This window comes from Penicillium taxi (genome assembly GCF_028828555.1).
Source record: "Penicillium taxi strain IBT 34144 chromosome Unknown utg000005l_segment0_segment0, whole genome shotgun sequence".
Lineage (NCBI taxonomy): Eukaryota > Fungi > Ascomycota > Eurotiomycetes > Eurotiales > Aspergillaceae > Penicillium > Penicillium taxi.
The window spans coordinates 1,835,502-1,853,252 of NW_026643207.1; the positions used below are offsets into that span (position 1 = coordinate 1,835,502).

The following is a 17,751-nucleotide window of genomic DNA, read 5'->3' on the forward strand; positions in this document are numbered from 1 at the left end:
CTAGTGGTCATGATTTCCGCTTGTCATTAACACTGATAAGCGCGGGAGACCGGGGTTCGATTCCCCGAGGGAGAGATATCTTTTTAGCCCTTTTTTTGATATTCAGCTAGCCATAAAAACGGGTTATTTTTTATTGCTTTAAATTTAATATTGCGTGGAGCAGACCTCGGGAGAATGAGGCCTCCTAGCTGATCACTCTACCTTAAGTTATATGTGGATTCTAGGGCTTTACTATGAATGTATACCCTAACCGAAAGTGTTAAATTCTTTCATTCATTATAATATCAAAGTTCCTGCAATCGATATAACAACTGGCAAGATGGCCGAGTTGGTCTAAGGCGCACGGTTCAGGCGATCACCTGATCCACACTTCCGTGTCTCGCAAGGGGCGTGGGTTCAAATCCCACTCTTGTCATACTTTTTTCAATTTTTGTTTCTATATCATAACTTTAAATATGGAATATCTTCTATTATCTTATGCAAATGTTCACCTTCTATGCCCAAGTGTTGCAAATTTGTATTTAGCCCCACATGCATGCTTTATGCAGAGATTAAACTCCTAGTTACCGATAAGCTTTGAAGGTATTGGTCTCATTTCTGAGGCTTTCTTATAGTCCGACTGAAGTGCTAAAAGAGTTTGAATAGGTAGAAGGTCACATAGTTCCCCAGTCTCTCATTTTTCTGTACTTGTTGGAGTTCAATTTAAATTTGAGATCCCTGTGGCATCTTTGCATATTAGAATGCCGATCATTCGCCTGCACTTAATGGATCAACCGCCTCTGTTTTCATAGTAATTGATATTGCCAGGTTAAAGAGTGAATTTTGACCAAATTCTACCTGCTAACAGGGGTGATGGGTCTTCCATCCAAAGTCCATGGACACTTATCTCGTAGAATCTCAAAAGCCGTCATTGCGGTCATGAATAACGTGATTCAATAATTCATATCAAAAATTTAGAGTATTCAGTCAAGTGGAAAAGATCTAACAGATAGCTCTATATGTTGCAGCCTTGTCGATGATTCCAAGAGAAAGTTTGTTGTTTTGCGTCTGCCTAGAGAACAAAAGGCCTAAGACGACCTCTGGTATGAGGAATATCATCTTCTCAGTTTCTGATTCTTGAATCTTCAAATCCATGGCCATCAACCATATTTGATATTAACTGCAGAACGAAGTATTCTAAGGTTGTGATCGACAAAGCTCACAGTTTAAGGTACCGCTTTGTTTTGGTTGGGTTCGATTGACCGCCCTAGCTCCCTCTAACTAGCCGCGTGTACTCTCTTTAGGCCATCCCGATTCTTAAATCTTTCGTCACCCCGGAGCCTGTGATCATTACTCTATCTTGGCTTCATTGATTTGATATACTCTGCCCATCATGACGATAGCCGAGGAGTTCCGCTCAAGAAACTTCAGTACGTACTACCTCGGATGATGCGCCGATCAGAGTCGTTTTGAGGAGTCGAGTTTGGAGCTGTTGCTAACGTTGCGCTCATCTAGGTATCTATGGACAATGGTTAGTACCTCAATCTCGGTCGCTGTCTTCCGATTCTGCATCTGCATCTGCATATGCACTGTAGAAGTTTCCCATATCCTGGATCTATCGCAACTTTCTGTCGCCTCCACCTATTATTCCGCTTTACAGACTCAAGCTCTAACAACGTCGCATTAGGACTGGAATCCTGTGTGTCCTCCTTTGTCTTGCCCTCGGCATCGCCAACCTTTTCACAACCAATATCGTACATATCATCTTCTCATGCCTATGCCTGTAGGTTTGGACCCCATCTCAAACAAAATAACACTGGATCCCTCCTAACCCAGAGAAAAGTGCCTCGGCATTCGTCATCTTCTTCATAGAAGTGCCTCTTCTCCTCCGATTCTGCCCTACATCTGCCAAATTTGATGCGTTCATCCGTACCTTCACGACCAACTGGATGCGAGCTGCCTTGTACCTCGGTCTGAGTGCTATCCAATGGGTCAGTCTTGTCAAGGGAGCTTGCAGCTTGATCGCTGCCGCTGTCTTCCTCCTCATAGCAGCATGCTTCTATGCACTTGCAGGCCTCAAGAGCCAGGAGTTCACCGGCAGCAAGACTTTGGGTGGCCATGGAGTCGTGCAGATGATTGTTTGATCTATGCTATCAACCTAATCTTCTTTTGTTTTCTCTTGATATGAATTTGATGCGCATTTGGAGATAATTCAGTGGTCAACCCTGAGTGGAAGGGTTAGGTATATCCCCTCAAAAATGCCTTTGGGCAGTATGCATTGGAATGCGCTATGACCTTCTCAGTTTGGTGTTCTTGTGTACTTTTATGTCTTATCGGGCTTCTCCTCGCGTCCGATTCTCTAATATAGCCCCTATGGTAGATCTCTAGGTCTTCCTCTATAGTAGACATATCGGTTTTGTCTATCCTGCTTTTGCCCGAAGCGCTCTGTCTGCTCAGATGCGTAGGTATGGATGTTATATGATAGTAACTGTTCCAAGTAAGCAGGTGATTAACATCGAGAAATTCAATCTACTGAGATATGGGTTCATGGATGAAAATACCCCAAGTCCACGCATGCTGTCATTCGGCACCTGCCCAGGTGATTAATCCCGAGGTCAATATAGATGTATTTACCTGTTCCATAGTCGAGAATTACTGGACAACCTTTGATTGCCCAGTGATGTATTGATATATAAGAAAATATTCATCCATGTCTAGTGATCAACTGCCTAGGTAGTTGATACACATGTAGCTAACTAGGTTGTAGACAACATGTCGCCCTCTTTGGAAATCTTGAAATCTATATAAAATGATTATTCGTTTATGCTCTAATGTTCCAATGCTTGGCTGACTGCAATAACAAATTGAAGAAAGAGAGCACTTTATCTCTACCTGGACGGGTGTATCACGCACTGAATGTGATGCGAATGCTAGACGGAGAAGAAGCCCTGGACATAGTGGGAGTCCTGGGAGTCCTGGACGGAGTGATGGTGCTGGACGGAGTGGTAATACTGGTCGTGATAGGAGTTCTGGTTGTCCTAGGAGCTGCTGTTTCCCAACCACTGGTGGTCGGAGTAGCAGTCACAGTAACAGTACCACAAGCAAACATGGTATTCGAGATTGTTGAAAAATGTTCTTCTAGTAATGTGTAAGTAACAAGGATCCTCCAGTACCATTTCGAACCATCCACTTACTCCAGAAAATCACATTGTCTTTCTCCTCGCCAGCTTCATTTTCACATTCACAAGTAACGATGCCTGTGAGTCCACCTACATCAGTATTACATCGGGAACACTCAGCCCCTCCACTTTATAGAGCAAGTTAGTAAGTTTATTTGCAATTGGTCCAAGTGAAGGAATAATCTGGGACTCACTAGTTCTGGGCAATAAGTTTGCCATTCTTGTTTATAAAACAATCACCCTGGTTCAACCAAGCCTCGTGATAGTTGATATCATCATCTCCTCTAGTTCTATTTGCGACTTCAAAGTGGAATGACGGATAACTGAATTCGGTTCTATATGCCCAATCCAATTCCGAACCTTCCCAAGCTGTCCACATATAAGCGAAGACTGATTGTGGCATGGAATAAAGCACAAGAGCAAGGTCAGTCAATCTCATGATTCAGGCTTGAGTATGAACAATTATAGAAGATGCTTATAATTGAAAAATGTTTACAGCCTTGGAAGTGGGAGACCAACGCTCTTATATCTTACTTTGAATTCACGTATGGACTCGATTATACTCCACTATTAGTTCATGCTCTATGGCCCCGGTCATAATGTTCATGTAACCCTAGAAGCTATCGAACTTTGCGAGGCCGGCATAACAATATCACATTGGTGTTGGGGGCTGAATGTCAAAGTACCTCATTAATCTCTGTATGGCATCGGGACAGAGTCAGATACTTCGGTAGTTAAATGCCAGCTTTCGGGTATAATTCTGTTTACATCACTTTAGAGGCGACATTGGCCCCAGTCCCCTATATAGCTCAGGCAGTTGAGCCATATCAGACAGTTCCAAGGTTAGTCAGGTTTGTTCAAACTACTAGCTTGGTGCATAGATACACAAGTACATAGGTTTCATCTAACAATAAATATGAGTCAGATCAATGGCAGTTCGGGAACAAAGAAACACATTCAATGGCACCTGGGGGCTATCTATGTATATTTACTAGGTGTCGGTATTATCTACAGGTACGGATGATGAATTGGGTCTGTCCTTATTTGGAAGCTTGGATAACCCTGGAGGTCTCGCATCTGCCACTTTACCCTGTTCATACATAGAATAAAATACCTGTGGATATGGTTCAAGCTATGACTAGTGAGATTGGAGTGATTTGATCGCATCTGGACCTCCATATATATCTCCAAACCTACCAAGGTAGGCGACATATTTTTTTTATCGTTCTGCTTTCCCGTTCTTCACTACCTTTCGCCACTATTTTACCTTTAGCCACTAACTAGTTGGTGCTAGAAGAAACCCCTCTCAGGTTATGGAGGAAAGACCTCAGGATAGGTAGCCCCCTTATTTTCGACCATGAATGTTGAAATGTTCAAAATAGCCAAATAAATGCAAAAATCCTCGATCATTATACCCAATTGGCAAGATGGCCGAGTTGGTCTAAGGCGTCAGGTTAAGGTCCTGATCTACATTGTAGGCGTGGGTTCAAATCCCACTCTTGTCATTTTTTCGTTTCCTCAACAATTTCAAAGTATATCTTTTTTTTTAATTGTATAGATAATAGGAAAGTGAAATATCACCATTTTTTGCATTGTTTTGAAGTTCTCTCTATTGATGTCACACTGAATGACGTCCAGGTGGCCAAAAATGTGCAGAATTCTTCGACAACCTAATGCAATACAACACTGGCGCTAAACTAATGTAGTAACTAAATAATGCTAGTCCATGAGTTTCAACTTATTAATGGATTGATCGGCATCCTAAAATTTGCCAGTCATAACGAGGTGGAAATTCTGAATATTAGGTTCCAGGGGTTCGAATGTCCAGAGATATACTGAACAGCTGACCCTGATAGCCAGGAACAACATTTGAAATGCAGGACTAGTGTTGATGTAGACATTCAGTGGCAATTCTCCGTACTTTTTGAAACTTCTGTACTCCGTAAGACTATCGGTTGAGAGTGGACCCTTGTATTGGTTTCAAAGCTATTCGATAGCTAATGTACTCTGTACATGAATTAATATATGTTCACTGCAAGGTAAACCAATACAAGATTTCTCTAGCTAGTCATATGATGAATCATAGCCAGAAGACTCGTGGATGTGGGAGGTTGTATGATGATGCAATGTGGAGAAATGTTGCAGGTTTACCGCATCGGTTAAGATAACCAATCCTAAGAGATAGGATATTTGGCGCCAACACAAGTTTGGCTTCTTATGTTAGACCTAAAATCAAGTACTGAGTACTCTGAACGTGCTTGTATAACCTTGGGACATACCTTGTATAGCAGTTGAATCTCAATTTAGAGGCCGAGCACAGCCACTGATAGTACGGAGTACAAGAGGTACCCGAGACACCACTATTAATATCCTAGGTCTGGCCAAAATGATTACCAGTCCCACTATCCCCATAGGGTTGGAATAGTGATCACCATGAGCTGCAAGCCATGCCGGAGGTTAGTTAGATACACAGCAAGTCATTGCCCAACCTAATATGAGGCATTTGAAATCTGGTCACTAAATGCCGCAAAGACGTGGCATTGCGCTCTTTTTAGAAAAATAAAACCCATTGATGATAGAGTTTGTTTATTAGAGATTGGATTAAAGTTGAATTCAAGTCGTAATAATACAGTAATTAATGGTAATCTAAAAATTGAGACTTGACTGTAGACAGAGCACGTCACGCGCTTCGGTGGGTCGTGGCAGAACAAGATGTCATCCTTCTTTACTTCTCTGTATTCAATTTCTTAGATCTTCTTCACATTCTTGATCATCACTTTTGTTCCAACTCAATTGGTCCTTAGACCGTTTTATTGGTAAAATCCGGGTAAGCTTCATCTGACTATTTCCTTATCACCTGCATACCCCTCCCCTTGGCTACCATGTACAATCGTATACTCCGTCTTTTGCCCTGCTTTGGTCCCCATACAGGTCACCTGTGGCCTGTTGACTCCACAACATTACTTGCTGTATCTGAACTGGGTACTTCCAACTCCAATGGGGTTTCCAGGGAATCTAGAGCATAGCCTTGGCCAATACCTCAACACGTGGCGCTTATCAGGCTGCCAATGCTCAACCTAAGCTAATGATGTTATGGATCTGCCAGCTTCACAAATACCTTGACCATGTCTTCCCAAAATGTCCCGGCCATCCCTCCTCGACCGGCTCGATCCCCTCAGCCGGAATCATCTCTAGATCTGCCTAAGATCCCCCCACGCCCGACGAACCGTCGCTTGGATCGATCCCCGTCCCCAATGCGAGACAGCTATGCTCCCTCTCCATTCAATGAATGGAGTGGTCCATCTCTCAACCGGACTACCTCGAACGACCTACCTCCACGGCCGCCGAGCGTCACAATACCCTCCCTAGGCGAGGAAGGAATTGAATATGCTGATCTCAACACGACTCCGGCAGAGACTCGCAACGTGGGCCCTGAACTGAAGATTCATGCTCCAAGACCCTCCTTACCTATCTCAAGTGCCAAAGCAAAGGTGGAAGCGGTAACCCGCACAGATTCCCGGCAAGCTGCGGCGGCGGGCGTAGGCCGTGCAAGCTCCCAAACACGCGAAGATCCGGATCGTAACAGTCGCTCGTTATATCCCCAGACAAGTGGCTCGCGGGCCGAGTCCGATGCGTCATCCACTCGTCGTTTCTCTGCACAACTCGGAGAGGAAAATGGCATCAGGGTTCCTATGTACCCTAACGCGGGTGATGTACAGGCACCATCTCCGAGCCCGTATTTGGAAGCAGGCAACCAGCGCCAGGGTCGTAATCATCACCGTTCTCGTAGTGCTCGGGATGCATCTCTACCTCCAGGTAGTTACGGCCTGCACGGACATGGAGTGCCTAACGATAAGTTTGATAAAGCTTGGTACGAAAAGCACCCAGATGAGTTCGTCAAGGAAGAGGGCCAGTATGGCCCTGGTGTGGGTACGCCCCGCCCTGACTGGGCGCTGAGTAGCGAGGATCTGAACAAGATCGTGCGAAGCTCAGCCTCATCTGGATCTGGAATTGGTAAGTCTTTTCTTATGTACGAGATCTGTGTTGAAGACTTACCTTGTTCTTAGGCACCTCACCTGCTATGATTGGAACACCTGAAGAGGAAGTTGGTTTCCTGGCCTCTGATGAATACATGCAACGCATAGCGTCTCCTCCACCCGACTCCCGGAATAACAACCAGCCATCCGTTGAATCTCCCCTTCGGAAAATGAGTTTCCCTGCCTCGGATAAGGAGAATTCCCGTTCCTCGCTGCGTCATAACCGATCTGGCTCTCAAATGGATAACGATGTGATTCATGTTGATGATCTCAAGCACCCTTTGCACCACCCAGATGGGTTTGCCCCCACCCCATCTGAAGAGAAGTCAAATATACTTGAAGAAAGTTATGAAGACGATCAGACGCCCATTCTGGCCGCCGATGAAGTGCGCCCCGAATCGGCATATCAGCATCCTGTAATTTCACCTACCCGAGGAAACTTTGAGGATGGAGAATACCATAGCCGGACACCCGGCAGCTCGCATAGCCGCTCTAACAGCAGATCCGGTGGGCAAAGTGTCCCCGTGCTGAATCGGTTTGACTCACACGACGAATCACATACTCCTCTCGAGGATGTTGTGGAATACGAGCCACTATTTCCCGATGAAGAGTCAACGAAGGAGCAATCTATTTCAGCGTCAGAACGCTTCAAGAAACGCCCAGACATGTCCAAGCACCGATTCCCTAGCGAGGATATTTGGGAAGATGCTCCTAACAGTGCGCAGCTTCACGCTACTGTGAACACTCCTGATATTCCCAAGCGTGACTCTGCTTCCGTGTTCGAAACTCCCGAACAGGAGGCTGCACGGATAGTGCAAGCACCTGCGATTGATCAGCATCATGTCGCTAGCCATATTCTTGCCGGAGAGAGCAACAAGGGATTTAAGCGTCCGGATTACCTGAAGCAGCGATTCCCTAGTCGTGATATCTGGGAAGATGTTCCTGATAGTCAACAATTAGTGACCACCGTTGGACCTGCCGCAGACGAGATAAAGAGCCCCGAAGTTCCCTCCAAACCGACCATTCCATTTATTCCACCCCGCCCGCAGAAGCAAACCCAGGCAACGTCACCGACAGAGAAGCGTGCACCTCCGTTGATTCCTGGCCGACCTAAGCCTCAGATCCCTTCTCGACCAGTCAAGTCTAGCCCGCAGAGCTCAACAGATAATGCTGGCTCAACCAACAAGGAGGTCTCGACAGATGATTCCGCTGCACATAAAACGAAGCCCATTGTACCAGCTCGTCCGGGTGGCAGCAAAATCGCAGCGCTCAAGGCCGGTTTTCTTACTGACCTCAACTCGCGTCTCCAGCTAGGCCCTCAGCAGCAGAAGCCCAAGGAAAAGGAGCCAGAGGAGCCAGAAGAGAAACAGCCGCTTAGCGATGCTCGCAAGGGCCGAGCTCGTGGTCCGACCCGCCGAAAACCTGCCACAGAAAATGCAAACGTCACTCTCCCATCCATTCCGGAGGTCAAAATCGCAGAGACCTGGGATGTTTGGCAAATCGGTTACGGTAACCTTGTTGTCGGCAGCGACAAGCACGTTAAACCTTCTGTCGCAGAGACCTCCAGGGCTCCTGAGATTGCCAAGAATATAGCCGGCGAGCCCGTCGACCCAGTTCCCACATCTGCTGCTGCACCTGAAGCCGTTCCTGCAGCCACAGAAGTCGATGAAATTCCGAACCCAGCCTCGATCAAGGCTCCAGAACCAGAAGTTACCGCTCCTACTGTTGAGATTCCTTCCACAGAGGAGGAAGAGGAGACCGAGAAACCCTCATCTGAGGCACTTTCCACCGAAGCTACGCCAACAGGAAGCTCTTCTACTAAGTTTGAAGACGCTCTTGAAGATCTCTCCGCTGCAGCTCACGAGAAGAAGCTGTCGGAAGAAAACACAGAGTCCTCTTAGTTTGATGTTTCTGTTTCTTCTCGCTTTTATGTATTTCATACCTTACCTTCATTTGAGTATCTGACGAATTAAATATCGTTCTGATCTATAGTTGCGATCGCACTGACAAGATCCAAGTAACTCTTCAGCCTTTACAATCAATCAATCCTTTGAAATATTCGCTGTTTACAAAGGGGCTGTTTTGTTCATCGGCCCATAACTCTTCATCAATTCAGACTTTGGCATCCACTTAGATGCGGATTTCTATTTTAAAAATGAGAATAAATTGGGAGCTCATGAACTGCCAAGTAGTATTACGTAGCTGTAGTTGATATCTGAAAAAACACATCGTGACTGCTATCGGATTAGTAGCAACAAAGAACGAATTCAGGTCTGAACAAATTAGAAGAAACACAATGAATCTCTAACCCATAATTTATTTACAGGCATGTCTATTTGCTCATAGCTCAATTCGTTGAAGGCCGATGAATCAAGCTCATAGTCGTTCAATTTTTTTCTAGATCCACGGGCACATCGAGGAATATTTGATTTGTCTCTAAATCTGTAACAGACGGTCAGATATTATGATGGGTATCGTAAATCATAGTATGATCGATTTGGCAAAATTCAGGCCTATTCTTCTTCTCCTTCTGTGTTTACAGTGTCGTCCTCAGGCGGGTCCAGGGCCTCTAATTCTCTTGATAACATATGACTACCTAGCTATGAACACGGTGGGTTTCACTGGGCCTCCGGAGATTCTTCTTTCCGGCATCGGGATGTCATCTTCACTTTCACCGAGTTTACATATAGTCTGGTACCTACTATCTCTGAATACTAATAAATATGCGAATCTAAAGGGTGCTTGGTCTTTTGGTAAGCTTTGGTCTGATACTACACTCTCTGAGATGAAGCTATTTATTGCAATTTGGATATAAATGGGTATCAAGCTCCACAAACGGAGATGTATTGGTCAACAACACCACCATTCCCATTGCCTTGAAGATATCTGGGATTAGGTCGTTTTCAAAAAATTAAGCTGTTTCCATGTTTCTAACCCTGACCCTGAGGCTGTTACTCAAGAGGCTTTACGATTACATCTAAAACCAAATCAGATGTGGTGGTATAAGCTAGAGCCATTCGCTTCTAGGATGTGAGATTACCGTATATGTCCCGCTTCTACTTCGTCGTATGATGTCCGATCCGCGCGTGGGGATCAAGGGCGCCGGATAAAAAGGTTGAGTTAATTCTAATGTTACGGGATAAATGCAGGAATTTGTACGCTGTAAAGATCCGATTGTTAAAAAAAGAAGAATTAACTAAGGAGGGAAAAAGGAGTCCTGGGGACCGGATGCTCCAGAGACTGGGCATATCATCGGGTATCGACCAGTTACACAGAGTGAAAAGCATTATAGGAGTGTATTTGACACATGGGAAAAATTGACTAGAATAAATTTAGGAGGGTAAATGCGTAACTTGCTTTGTTCTTCGCTCCTAATGTAGTGCTGGTGTATCGGTTGTTGCTTGAGTGGTCATGTATAAAGGCGTCTTTAGTGTTGAAATTTTCTCAGATAGCCGTGATACACACAAGGCTTGCCATAGTTATTTCAGTGACAATATACAGTGTTCTCCACTGTCCCTGAAAGGTTGACAAAAGAGCAGCACCTTTCCGATGACGACACCCCAGACTATCAATATAATTCCTCTTCTTTGTGTGTGGTAATAACGCAGTCGCTCGTTGGATAGGCGACGCAAAGTAGGACGTATCCAGCCTCGATCTGGTCATCATCTAAAAAGGATTGATCATCCTGATCAACTGTACCAGAAACCAGCTTTCCAGCACAGGTAGAACATGCGCCGGCACGACAGGAATAAGGCAAGTCGAAGCCCTGTTCCTCAGCCGCATCTAGTATATATGTATCATCGGCACACTGAAAGCTGGAATCGAGGCCCTCGCCGGAATTTTGCAATGTGACGGTAAAAACGGCCATGATGAAAATAAAACGAGACTAGGTGACTTGGACTGAAGGATGGATTCTCAGTGTGTACTGCGGAAGATAATATGTGAGGTAAGGGTGGGGATTGAGCCGTTGTTTATACTCTTAGGCGGGACTGTGAGAAATTGTGACCTTATTTTGTAGGTATCTACAGAAAGAAGCTAGGACATTTGCCAAGGAAGTGGACCTTAATGCTTTTTGTCGAGTCTTGACTCCGAGATTCGGCGACCTAACATCCACCAGCCAAGTAGAACCGAGGTGAGCTCGATTCAGACAGGATGATCGTTGACTTAACTAGGCAGTACAGTGAAAAGATTTAATCAGGATCATCCACGAAAACTTCTGCAAGAGGCTCGCTCATTTCACATCATCTAAAGTTGCAATAATGGCATGGCATACGGTAATTATGCCGAAGACATGTAAGTACCTACAGCTCTAAGATGTAAGTATCTAATAGTACGTCGTGACGCTTCGTTGATTTGGACTAATACTGCATTAGCTGTAGTGCCGTGCAGATTTGGAGCAATACCTGTATGTGGTCACAGTGGGGGCTCTGGAAGTTCGACATTTTCTGATTTGGATAGACCTTCCAAGGCTTTGCGAAGTTTGTAGCGTTTTAAAAAAATAACTCTAGGGTTATAATTGGTCAAATTTCTACTAACTAGGTAATTTAGTGGCCATTGTACTTCGTCCCGGCATATATTTCATAAATTATCTTGAGACTTAGTGGATTGTGCTTCGAAAGCTTGGCGCTAGGGGCAGTTTTTCCAAGGGCAATAAAACAAGTCATTTCTATAATTCGATGGATATACGACAGGGAATGTGCAGAAAGCGCCACACTGATATATGATATATCAGATTGACTGGGAGCCAGAGATCTATGAATCAGCCTATCAAATAAGTTCCTGGGCACCCGGATAGTTTGCCCTGATTTTTATAATAATAACACCTTCAGTTCTAGTATCGTTATCCTATTTGAATCCGATGAGACTCAAGAATAGCCAGAGAGAACAGGTAGACGAGAAATTCTAGGCATGATTTAAAAAAAAAAATAGTGTATAACTACAAAAATGATGCCTTGATATTCTTCGGTTTCTACACTCGGAGAAAGAGTGGGACTGCCAAATCTACTCTTCTAACTTCGTAGGTAGAAACAGGAAATCAGAAGGATGCATGGGATTTCTCACATATAGGAATATAGGATAGTCTAGTTAAAGATGATGCGACGATGGCTATGGCCAATTGTCAGTGCAACTCCTAACACCCTAGCATCCCCCCCAAACCATCCCATTTGGAACGTGACTTAAACACCTCTGATTATAGCGACCATCTGACAAATTGACAATCACTCCATCTTCATCATAGTGAATTGGGTACAAGAGCTTTTTATTTAAACGTCTAAGTCCCGAGCACTCCACCCAAAACCATTTTATTAAAGATTCTCTATATCAGCTTTGGTGTAATAGCTTTAGTTTCAGCTCACCGTCACCTTGTTACAATGTCGAAGCTCATTGAAATCACCTCTAAGGCCGAATTCTCGTCGCACTTAGCCACACTCTCGCCCTCCGCACTTCTTGTCCTTTATTTCTATACTCCATGGACTGCTTTCTGCACACAAATGAGCGCTACTATGTCTACTATCGCCTTGCAGTACCCAGCTAGTGACCCACCCACCATCTCATTTATCAGCATCAACGCCAAAGAGCTGCTTGATATCGCAAAGGAGCACGGCGTATCCAAAGCCCCTTCCGTTGTTTGCCTGCGTAGTGACCAGGTTCTGGAATTAATTAGAGGCTCTGACCCCACAAAAGTGTGTGATGCTCTTAATCGCCATGCTGGCGTCAATGTGACCACTGTCCTCACTATCCCGGCTCTTAAATCCAAGGAGTCGAACGATGCACTCAATGCGCGTCTGACGAAGTTAGTCAAGGCTGCCCCTGTCATGTTGTTCTTGAAGGGAACTCCCGATTCGCCCATGTGCCGTTTTAGTCGACGATTGGTTCGGATTCTGCGTGAGCACGGCATCGACTATAATTATTTTAATGTCTTGGGCGATGAGAACGTTCGAGAGGGTCTTAAGGAGTTTGGCGACTGGCCAACATTTCCCCAATTATGGGTCGACGGTGAGCTGGTTGGTGGATTAGATATCGTAAGTTCTCCGATATGTTTTAATTCTGCAACATCATCACTTATCCTTAATTTGAGGTCCGCGAGGAAATTAGCGCCAATCCCAGCTTCATGGGCCAGTATGCTGTCAGCAAAACTGTCGCTGCAGAGGACTTTGCATGACCTCGGGATACTTATGAGGGCGAGATAAATAGTTAATACACTCGATCTTAATGGAGAGCTAGATGTTGTAATGTAGGTCAAGTCTGGTATCCTCATATAAGTTGAACAACACTAACTTTTCGCAATGAAAGAAACACCCCAGGGCAGATCCGTGTCTACGACGCAATTGCTTGTTCTGGTCAAGCTGAGTATCGTGCTACCGAGTTTCTTGATTGGTATTATAACTCCACCGATATAACTCTTTCGAAAACAGAAAAAAGAAACGTGGCGCAAAGATGAAGGGCATAAACAAACTGCTTTCGTGACAGTAAAAGATGCTGGACATATGTGTCTAGCTGACCAGAAGGAGGCGGTCGAGCATATTGTAACGTCTTGGATATATGATAAGTGGGTTTTACTCTCAGGTTTAATTTTGCTTATGGTGGTGGATTATTCAAAGATATAGATAGATCCATGGACACGTATTTAACTCTGGAAGATACCTAAGAGAATGTCTGAGTACCGATCTCTCGATCAGTAAGTATTGGTATATAGGGATAGGGATGACAGAGGCCTTCGTACCGATGACTATTATCGCAGAGTGTCAAAAAAGATAATGTAAAGATGTTTGTTTCTTCTAAGTCTACCATTTGAAGCAAATTGAAAGCTGGTTCTAACCCATCTGCATCCCAGTGGATACGATTCTAGCGAATTAGAAGTATAGAAAAAGTTGGGGTCATGAGTGTATCCTAGCAGTCAGTCTTGAGTGCATCCCAGTGACTTTTTGGGCTCGTACGAGGTTCATATTTTCAGATGTTATAATTGATAGTGGAATATACTTCGGATTTCAATGGGTCATGTGGTGGTTGGGTTATGGTAGATTAAAATATCTCGCGACTTTTTGATAAGGTTAGATATGTACATGGGACGGGAATGGGACAAAATCTTGTCCCATATGGGACCCGAAGATATTTTTTGGTTCCTTGATACCTTATCTTTATCCATATGTGACCGAATAGGATCAATCAATCATCAGATTGATTACCCCCACGCGCCATACCGCCTACTAAATTAAGACTAGTGCGGGTAGATCAATAAAATCGAAATTGAGGTCTGAGGCATTAATGGCAGAGCTAGATCTAATTACGGTAATATTACTAGGCCATTCACGGCTAGCATCATAAGTATAATCAATAACAGTCGCGCTTTTGATTTACCTCTTGTCTCTGGTTTCATCATTACGCCCCTCCACTTTTCTTTCTTTCTAGAATCTTGCTTCCACTTTTCAAGCTATTACTCATTGAACTCACTATGCCAGCTCCCCACAAGAAGGAGAAAAGCTGGCACTTGATGGTAGACGGTTGGGATAATGTCAAAAGTGGAAAAATGACCCTCGATGAGTTTGATTCATTAGTGACGGTGTAAAGAACCAGCAGACTAAGTTGCCCGCCCTGTTAATGATATACCTCAAATTTGATGATATCTATAAGATCCTAGGTTTGCGGTACACAATATATGCTTCTGGGTTCGATGTTGTCGAACATGTTCAAGTCTCGGATGTCGATGGTGAGTCCTTACAAAAAAGTAAGAAGGAGTGAATCTAATTCAATTTATTAGCTGGTGATTTTGCGAAGATCCAAAAAGCCTTTGGAAATAACACAAATGAGGCAACCCTAACAAGATCATCTTCTACCACTCAAGCATCTCCAGCGTAACATCTAGGCAATTATTTACAAAATTCATTTCTATATGAATATTTTGAAACAAAATTGATCACTTCTGTCCATTCAGATGTAAATAAATACAACTTGCTAGACTTTTGACCCGTAAGTATAAAAATTGATCAGAGATGAATGTTGATAATTGATTTTATAATGACGTGGTTTGGTTATTTTCAAACCATCATGGTTCCTTCCTATCCAAATATTTCCCCTCCAAAATCCAAGTAGGTGCCCATTTTGTTCTTTACCACGATGACCTCAAATTTTCTTAACACTTCTGACCGTCATTATGTCCTTAGTGACTGATTCAGACTCTATTCCGATGGCGCAAGTCAAGCTTGTTGTCAGCGCTGCAGGACGAGGTGATGAGTACCTCTGCCTCCCCACCTCTGGATTAATGGATGGTTTGCCCTCAAACTATATTTTTCGGACCTTTACCCGCCTCAAGCACGTCGAGAATGACGTGCAGAATATCCTCCGACTGCTCAATGACGGAGGTACAAACCAGTTTCTCATCCTCTTTGGATTATCTCCTACAATCATGGAAAAATTGGCTACACGAGAAGCCAAACTTGGTGTGAACTACCGTATCCAATTTGACGGATCCTCAGCCCTAGTTAAAGTGGTCCCTAGCAGTGGACATGAATTGGCCACTGACATGGTCAGAGAGATTGTTGGCGAGCAGCTGAGCGGAATGGGTATTGGTCGCACTGAGCGAGCTTGGGGGACAACCACCTTGTACAAGCCAGCTCAACTCACCGCAGGAAAAGAAGGTGATCAGATCTTCTTGCCCCCGGCACGACTCAATGCCCCTAGAACACCTCCCAACTGGCCTACTTTCGTTGTCGAAACGGGTCTCTCGCAAGGAATTGGAAAGCTTCGGTCAGCAGCTGCCTGGTGGCTGAATCAGTCCGAGGGCTGGGTTCGAATGGTAATGGTCATTTCAATCAATACCACTGTTGTGGACTTCGAGCTATGGCAGCTCGCCCCCCCAAACGCTCCTCATCCGTTGACTCGTCGATACATCGAGACGCTGCGTAACAAGCCTGCAACATTGCCTGCAACATTGCCTGCAACATTGCCGAGTATACAGGCGGCGGGGTGGCAGGGTCGACCCCGCCACCCTACCACCCGACGAACTTTTCGTCTTATCGGCCAATAAAAACTCTGTATTTCATTTTTTGTGGGTAATATGATACATCATAATAAGTTTGTCGGGGAGCTAAAAAAAAAGGTCGTCGGGTAGTGGTAAATAGCCATCTTATGTGGTAATATGCAAGATTTGACTTACGGTGCTTCAACCCTACCACCCCGCCACCTAGCTTCAATTTTCGATAATTTACCAGGAATTTGTAAAATGTTTCTTCCTTCATTCAACAATAAAACAGTCAACTCAATTCAGATTTTGATAATATAGATATAATTATTAAAGGAATTCCTAAGAATAATACTTTGGAACTGGTTTTAGGAACTTATTATCATTTTTTGAAGTTTTCATCTAAAATTATAAAATTTCATAACAATATATCTATATCTGTATATATATCTGTAGACTGTATCTATTTACATCTCAGTCCTTGCAAATCGATTCCTATCTTTTACCATCTTTTACTGATCCTTACCATTATTTACTAGACTGAAGATTTAGGTATTTGCTTTTTTTGTCTATTTATACTTCTCTATATATATCGTTTAATTTCTAAGAATATGATCTCTCATAATTCAATTTATGAACCCACAAATTCCCTTCTATTTGTACAGATTTCTCTTTTTTTTCATTTCTGTTTGCCTTCACTTTCTTAAGAATCTTTATAATTATGGCTTCTGCTATGATTTTATCTTGGAAGAAAAATCGATCAATTCCATTTGATGAACTCTATGATCCTGATCATTTCTTGAATCTTAATGACGAAAGGGAAAGCCTAGAAACCTTCTCTCAATCCCCTACCGACCTACCTACTCTTACTCAGGAGAACCCTCACGGCTTCCAACTTTCCTCTGTTCCAATATCTGGTGGATATAATAAAGTCAGATTCCTACAATACGCCGCATGTCTACCTGAGTACCCTCAGACGCATCTAGACGGATTTGCATATCTTATGCCGATTACTGGTCTAGATCCTTCAGATATGATCAAAGATATGCAGTATGGAGCTGGAGGTCGTGAAAACCAGCATAAGCGCTGGCATGGGGATAAGAAATCACCACTACTTGGGAATGTCACTTGCACCTTTACTAAGAAGTCATGCTCTGGTATCAAATCTTGTCCGAAACTCGCAAATGATTTCACCTCTGAATTTGGTCATTCTGAAGTCACTGCTGATCTTTGGGATCATCTTGAAAATAGAAAAATCGAAGTCAATAACTACTTTCAGACCAAGTTTGGAGATGACCGAGCGAACGCACGTACTTACGCATTTTATCATAAATGCCGTCAACAATGGGATCGAAAATGTGGGAAAACACATGGAGATTATTCCCGAATGATTTTGAAGAGGTTCTCCTCAAGTGCGTTTGAAACAAATCAGTATTATCTTGGGTGTAGTGCATGGAAGCCAGAAGATGAATCTGGTAAGCACTACTTCCATAGGTTTCCGGTTCTCGAAGGCTATGATTTAGTCTATCTCAGAGAACTTGTGGAAGGCCATGCTAGCCGCGATATTACCGTGAACTCTCTCGCGTGCGCAACGATG

General features: G+C 43.8%; 6 protein-coding genes across 6 annotated transcripts; 4 read left to right on the top strand and 2 right to left on the bottom strand.

Moving 5' to 3' along the window:
* Positions 1 to 1,372: 1,372 nt before the first annotated feature.
* Positions 1,373 to 2,123, top strand: N7495_008017 (Tvp18 family protein; the record flags this gene model as incomplete). The annotated part of the gene is made up of 4 exons (XM_057210668.1): positions 1,373 to 1,409; positions 1,495 to 1,510; positions 1,667 to 1,762; positions 1,823 to 2,123. The coding sequence occupies 4 exons, from the start codon at positions 1,373 to 1,375 to the stop codon at positions 2,121 to 2,123; spliced, it is 450 nt and encodes a 149-aa protein (XP_057060211.1).
* Positions 2,124 to 2,884: 761 nt separating this feature from the next.
* Positions 2,885 to 3,088, bottom strand: N7495_008018 (uncharacterized protein; the record flags this gene model as incomplete). The annotated part of the gene is made up of 1 exon (XM_057210669.1): positions 2,885 to 3,088. The coding sequence occupies one exon, from the start codon at positions 3,086 to 3,088 to the stop codon at positions 2,885 to 2,887; it is 204 nt and encodes a 67-aa protein (XP_057060212.1).
* Positions 3,089 to 6,283: 3,195 nt separating this feature from the next.
* On the top strand, positions 6,284 to 9,096 carry N7495_008019 (Aim21 family protein; the record flags this gene model as incomplete). Its single annotated transcript, XM_057210670.1, has 2 exons — positions 6,284 to 7,172; positions 7,226 to 9,096. The coding sequence occupies 2 exons, from the start codon at positions 6,284 to 6,286 to the stop codon at positions 9,094 to 9,096; spliced, it is 2,760 nt and encodes a 919-aa protein (XP_057060213.1).
* A 1,667-nt stretch (positions 9,097 to 10,763) lies between these two features.
* Positions 10,764 to 11,063, bottom strand: N7495_008020 (ferredoxin; the record flags this gene model as incomplete). The annotated part of the gene is made up of 1 exon (XM_057210671.1): positions 10,764 to 11,063. One exon carries the CDS (start codon positions 11,061 to 11,063, stop codon positions 10,764 to 10,766), a length of 300 nt encoding a protein of 99 aa, XP_057060214.1.
* A 1,504-nt stretch (positions 11,064 to 12,567) lies between these two features.
* Positions 12,568 to 13,358, top strand: N7495_008021 (glutaredoxin family protein; the record flags this gene model as incomplete). The annotated part of the gene is made up of 2 exons (XM_057210672.1): positions 12,568 to 13,218; positions 13,275 to 13,358. The coding sequence occupies 2 exons, from the start codon at positions 12,568 to 12,570 to the stop codon at positions 13,356 to 13,358; spliced, it is 735 nt and encodes a 244-aa protein (XP_057060215.1).
* A 1,989-nt stretch (positions 13,359 to 15,347) lies between these two features.
* Positions 15,348 to 16,220, top strand: N7495_008022 (uncharacterized protein; the record flags this gene model as incomplete). Its single annotated transcript, XM_057210673.1, has 1 exon — positions 15,348 to 16,220. One exon carries the CDS (start codon positions 15,348 to 15,350, stop codon positions 16,218 to 16,220), a length of 873 nt encoding a protein of 290 aa, XP_057060216.1.
* Positions 16,221 to 17,751: the final 1,531 nt, after the last annotated feature.